Source organism: Xyrauchen texanus, chromosome 7 (genome assembly GCF_025860055.1).
Source record: "Xyrauchen texanus isolate HMW12.3.18 chromosome 7, RBS_HiC_50CHRs, whole genome shotgun sequence".
In the NCBI taxonomy this organism is placed as follows: domain Eukaryota; kingdom Metazoa; phylum Chordata; class Actinopteri; order Cypriniformes; family Catostomidae; genus Xyrauchen; species Xyrauchen texanus.
Window position 1 is genome coordinate 14,735,322 of NC_068282.1, and position 6,009 is coordinate 14,741,330.

Here is a 6,009-nt window from a genome sequence, read left to right on the forward strand (position 1 = left end):
CCGAGTGCACACCAAATGCTAAGAAATTCATTAACATTTTTCAATTGTAAAGTTAATTTGAAATGTGCATTCCATAGAACGATACGGCCGCTGGTGCTTTGCTCGTTGATGAGTGTCCACACATGTGAATACATCGCTAATTACGTACGCACGTGATGCACCTGAACTTTTATCATTCGTGGTGGTCATAAGGTTTGTATGATAAATTTGCCGTTGCTTGGACTGAATCGGGTTTGAATAAGACAATTAAACATCTTCACAGACTGTTTACATTATTGCGACCGGCGTTGTGCGCTCTGCCTCTTGGGAGTCAGTTTTAGGTAAGAAACAAGGTTTCTGCTAGTCGCTAGGTTCGATGCACTGTTGTGAACTAACAGACTTTTAATTCGAGAACACGCTAAAACACATAGTTTGGGGAATATTTTTAATTTATAATCTGCTTCACATTCGGTTGTAGCTTTTTTTTTTTTTTTTTTTTAAAAGACGTCAATATTTTAGCGAAACTGTTTGCAGGCATCCATCTGCACCCTGTCTTAGCCGGTTTTCAGTTCTTCAAAGAAACTGCACCTGAACCCATCTCATCATTGCCATGGCTGGATTTGTGTTTTTGTGGTCATTCTGGTTATGATATATGCATTTTATGTTTGTATTTCCTCTCTCCATGGCAAGATCCTTGTGTGATGAACCGCAAAAGGGAAAAGATAAAGTTGACATGGCTAAATAAAGCCGAGGACTCCCCCAGAAAGCTCATGAAGAACAATATGGGTGTAGCACGGCCCACGTCCTTGGATGGAGATGGCCAGAACGATGATGGTGATGATGATGATGATGATGATGATGTTGGTGGTGGTATGAGCGACATAAGCCCCCCTGACCTGAACACATCTACTGGTTTGGCTGGGTTGGGTGAAATGGAAAACATGTACCTCAGCACTCCTCATAAAGAAACGTCAAGTTCTTCAAAGGCTCAGGTCACACCTAAAACGCACTCAAAGATCACTGGGCGCCACAGAGCATTGCAGAAAAGAACAAGTCTTGATGAGGTAGGTATCACACAAACAGAACAGATTATTTATCAATTAAGTAAATGTAAAATCCAAATGGATGTACCTATTAGGCCATTTTCATGAATGGTTCTTGCAGTCCTTCAAAACAGCTACATTAAGTAAAAATAAATAAAAAATCACTCCTGCATCTTTCCTGAGAGATACAGAATCTGTCTCATCACAATGAACATTAACAAATTGGTTGGTTTAACAAACCGCTTCCATGGTTGAAATATTCAGGTTTTATTAAAAGATTTGGCATAGTGCACATGCACTGTAATATACATTTTTCCATCAAGTAATTGTCTGACCTGTGCTTTACAAATATGTATAACAAGACAAACCGACTTTGCATGATAGCAGAGTCACGCTTTTATCCAGAGTGTTTTATGGATCACTAGTGTTGAAATATATGTATATAAAAATACTATTTAAAGGTAGCTACACATGTAAAATTAAATGAGAAATCCTCCATTGTGTACCTTTTAATAAATGGGCTGCGATTTGTATTTATGTGTGGCATATAGGAGGACATGGTTTCGGGACAACAAACACCTGTTGGACCTTCACCTGCTGCTAGGAGGAAACGCAGGTGTCCAGAAGAGGGGTTAAAAGTAATTTACCTCAAAGCGCTGAATGCTGTTATAGGGAATGTGGACAAGAAGTCCCCATTTGGTGGACAAAAAACACCCTCTGCAAGGAGAATTCTTAACACAACTGTGAAGGCGAAGGAAAAAAAAAAATTACCAACTTACCAAAACAGTTCTGACCATAACTGCTGTTCATTTAGTGAGGAGAATGAAGCACTTCCTTTGATCAAGACTAAGGACAATAGGCCTCCGCCGATGGAGTTCATAGAGACTGAAGACGACGACAGGGAAATAAAGTTGGACACCAGGGTAAGGTAAAAAATATAATTTGAGGTTACTTGCCATTACTCTAACAAGTAGCCCCATGGAATTATTTTACAGTGGAATTAATGTAATTATATTTCCAATTGCAATAATTTTTTTCCACATGTGTATTTGAAAGGGAACATTTTCCTGGCAATTATTGGAAAAAATACACTTTCACCTCTTGGGATCTGTTTTTTCAAATTTATTTTTAAAGTTGTGCTTGCATGTGCAAAGATCACCTCCACAATGTTAGGGTGTTGTGGGTGGTTGCCATGGCATTGCTGGCCAATGCTTTTTGTAATCATAATGCCTTTTAATGAGAGTTTCAGCTGACTTTTTCTATACACAGAGTGTGATCCTAAAGAGGTCAGAATCACCTGATTGGTCAGATGTTGAGGACTCTGAACAAGTCGAGGTTTTCTCACAGGATGAGTACCTGGAGTCCAAGACCCACCAAAGGACAGAGTACAAGAGGGATTATCAGCTTGTGGTCATGAAGGACATGCCCCCACCATTGAAATGCATACCTTACACATCACCACCTTTCTTGTCTCCAAAATACTGGGACTCAGAATCTAGGCACCCTCAAGAAAGTGGGGCTGACTCTACCTTCCCTCCCAGCAGCACAGTTGGTGCTGGTTGGCCATTATTACCTGCCAGGGAGGTGGAGGTGTTATCAAAACATCCACTCCAGGACACTGCCTCTGACCTTGCACCTTCCAAAAACCATGTGTGTAGCTCTGTATTACGACGGGCCCTCAAATTTCAGCCGTCAAGCATCAGTGCGTCTCCTTTGGCCAATCCTTTCCCTTTGCCCAGAAGAGCTCATAGAACTGTAACCTCTGGTAGCAAGGCTCGCTCGCCTCTTATCGTACGCAGGACTTCAGACTCAAAGACATTCGCATCGTCGCATATGCGTTTAACTATGGACAGTGCCACCCGCAGGATGTCTGTTGGCTCTGAGCCCCTTTGGCTAACAGACATGGACTACTCGTATGCAGATTCTCAAGGATTTATTGACACTCATTGTCACCTTGACATGCTCTATGCAAAGTTGGGTTTCCAGGGAAGTTTCCAAAGATTTCAAAGGGAGTACGCAAGCAGTTTCCCGGTGGAGTTTAGGGGTTGCATCGCAGACTTCTGCCACCCACGAATAACCCAGAAAGAGGACATTTGGGAGGGGCTACTCCGAGAGGAGCGAGTGTGGGGGGCTTTTGGTTGCCACCCCCATTTTGCCAAGGAGTATAACCACACTCATGAGCAAAGCATCATGGGTACAATGCGTCATCCTAAAGCCATTGCATTTGGAGAGATCGGTCTGGATTATTCGCATAAGAATTCCACAGACTCCAGGAAACAGAAAGAGGTATGGCAGACAGGATGACTACTACAGTAGGCATTAGTACGTTTACTAATGTACTTGGATATGCTTAAAAGAGTCAAAGTATGTGTTTCCGTATCATTGCATGTATAGGTGTTTGAACGGCAGTTACAGTTGGCGGTCTCTCTTGGAAAGCCTCTAGTCATTCATTGTCGGGATGCTGACGATGATGTGCTAAAAATTATGAAGAAGTGTGTTCCACGGGATTACAAAATTCACCGGTTAGTCCTCAAACATTTGAGCCAAGAATTGTTTGCATGCTAATTTACTTTCAGTTGTATACATTGTTTAATGGATGAATCTCACTTTCTTCCACTGCTTCAAAGTCCAATTCTGACACTCACATGCCCATAATGGGCACTCTGACCGATCTGCAGCTACGCAGCTCCGTACACAGCAGGGTGCGACGCACTGTGTGTTGTGACGCATTCCTCCCATAACGGTCATTAACATTTTATTGATTTGTGCCACAGTAGACATTCTGTCGGTTCAGATTAGACAGGATAGCCTTCGTTGCCCTCGCGCATCAATGAGCCTTGGGCGCCCAACACCCTGTCACCGGCTTGTGGTTTGTCCCTCCTCGGACCATTGTCAGTGGGTACTCGCCACTGCTGAACAGGAGCACTCCACAAGCCTTGCCGTTTCAAAGATGCTCGACCCAGTTGTCTGGCCATAACTATTTGGCCCTTTCCAAAGTCTCTCAGGTCTTTACTCCTGCCTATTTCTCCTGCATTCAACACATTGACTATGAGAACTGATTGTTCGCTTTCCATCTAATCTGCCCAGACCTTGACATGTGGCCTTGTTAGGAGATAATCAACATTATTCGCTTCACCTGTGAGTAGCCATAATGTTTTGGCTCATCGGTGTATATACACTGACTGAGCACTTTATTAGAAACACGACGGTCCTAATAAAGTGCTCGATGTGGTTTTCTGCAGTTGTAGCCCTTGCACCTCAATTTTTGATGTGTTGTGCATTATGAGATGCTACTCCGTACAATTGTACAGCGTGATTATCTGAATTACCACAGCCTTTCTGACAGCTCGAACCAGTCTGGCCATTCTCCTTTTACCTCTCATCAACAAGGCATTTCCATCTGCAGAATTGCCGCTCACTGGATGTTTTTTTTTTTGTTTTTGGCACCATTCTGAGTAAATTATAGAGACTGTTGTGCATGAAAATTCCAGGAGATTAGTTATAAAATACTCAAACCAGCCTGTCAGGCACCAACAATCATGCCACAGTCCAAATCACTGAGATAACACATTTTTCCCCAATCTGATGGTTGATGTGAACATTAACTGAAGCTACTGACCCGTATCTCCATGATTTTATGCATTGCACTACTGCCACATGATTGGCTGATTAGATAATCACATGAATATGTAGGTGTATAATGTAATATTTAAAGTGCTTTTGTTTACTGATTGATTTTAAGTGCTGTTATTTTTTTAAAGTGTAATTGTGAGTATACAACATGGGGGTATTTGTTGTACTGAATTTAATTTCCAAGATTCCAAGCTATTGAATGGTAGTGTAAATGCGCTGATAACGTGGCTGATGATAACCTCTCCATATGCATGTTAGACACTGTTTCACCAACAGCTACTCCGTGATTGAGCCATTCTTGAGTGAATTCTCAAATCTGTGTGTGGGTTTCACTGGACTGGTGACGTATCCTCGTGCTGTTGAGGCTCGAGAAGCTGTGCGGAAAATCCCACTTGATAGAATCCTACTGGAGACAGATGCACCATATTTCCTTCCCAGACAGGTATTGTGTATGTGTTGCATGCACATTGCTTTGTGCTACTATTTAAGAGCATCATAAATGCATGTCATTCTTTAATAAACACGCACAATTCTCTGTCGTTCTATGTAGGTGCCCAAGTCTGTATGTAGGTTTGCTCACCCTGGAATGGGCATACACACACTGCGTGAGATTAGTCTGCTGAAAGGAGAAGTCTTAACCAAAGTACTGCAAACTGTCCGACAAAACACTACATTTATCTACGGCCTGTGATCGGAGACTTTGTTGTAATTCTGGCTAGCACTGCTAGAATATAGTTATTGTACCCATTACTATATAGCAACTGTTGTCCTTTTTGTTCTGCTGTTTTCAGCTTGTAAGTCTTCCATCTTTGACAGTTTTTTTTCTACAGCAAAGTACAAATCTAGATGAATTTGGATTTACATAACATTGTACTATAGTGTGTGAGTGTTGGAGCATTGTGACTCGTGTTTCTTACTTTGCTGTGGGGAAATTCACATCTGTTAAATGTTAGTAATGCTTTTATTTTAGCATCTTTTCAGTTTTGTTTTAAACTGGTTCTCTCACTGTTCTCGTAATTCTTTTTTTCATGTGTCTGTATACATGCTTACAAGTTATGTATGCTAATGTGACATAAAATGACATCTTATGTCTTCTGTTACATTTCAAATGATTCAAAGTAATACTCTGTACCATCACAAGAAATTTTAAGTGAAAAAAATTGTGAAACACATTGTGAAAAGCCACAACAAATGGCTTTTAAGTTGTTGATTTTATATAAATGTAACTCTCTCCCCAGAGTTGACCGAATGAATAAATGGTATTTAATGTGCAACATCAACAGATTTCTGAAATTTATTTAATGAGAAGACCGTTAGGGACTGCCATTGATGCCTGCATACATGTTGGACTGAA

The 6,009-nt window shown here is 41.2% G+C and overlaps 1 protein-coding gene across 1 annotated transcript; it reads left to right on the plus strand.

Annotated features, from left to right (window-relative positions):
• The first annotated feature begins 680 nt into the window (after positions 1 to 680).
• LOC127646179 (putative deoxyribonuclease TATDN2) lies at positions 681 to 5,395 on the plus strand. The gene is made up of 7 exons (XM_052129667.1): positions 681 to 1,043; positions 1,577 to 1,945; positions 2,292 to 2,491; positions 2,564 to 3,308; positions 3,417 to 3,544; positions 4,914 to 5,097; positions 5,206 to 5,395. The coding sequence occupies exons 1-7, from the start codon at positions 681 to 683 to the stop codon at positions 5,344 to 5,346; spliced, it is 2,130 nt and encodes a 709-aa protein (XP_051985627.1). The 3' UTR covers positions 5,347 to 5,395.
• The last annotated feature ends 614 nt before the right edge of the window (positions 5,396 to 6,009 follow it).

Excerpts from the sequence above, each read along its gene's own strand:
- LOC127646179 (XM_052129667.1), top strand. The coding sequence starts at position 681 with ATGAACCGCAAAAGGGAAAAGATAAAGTTGACATGGCTAAATAAAGCC. Across the intron at positions 3,309-3,416 it reads ACTCCAGGAAACAGAAAGAG|GTGTTTGAACGGCAGTTACA; the intron begins GTATGGCAGACA and ends TTGCATGTATAG. Across the intron at positions 5,098-5,205 it reads CATATTTCCTTCCCAGACAG|GTGCCCAAGTCTGTATGTAG; the intron begins GTATTGTGTATG and ends CGTTCTATGTAG.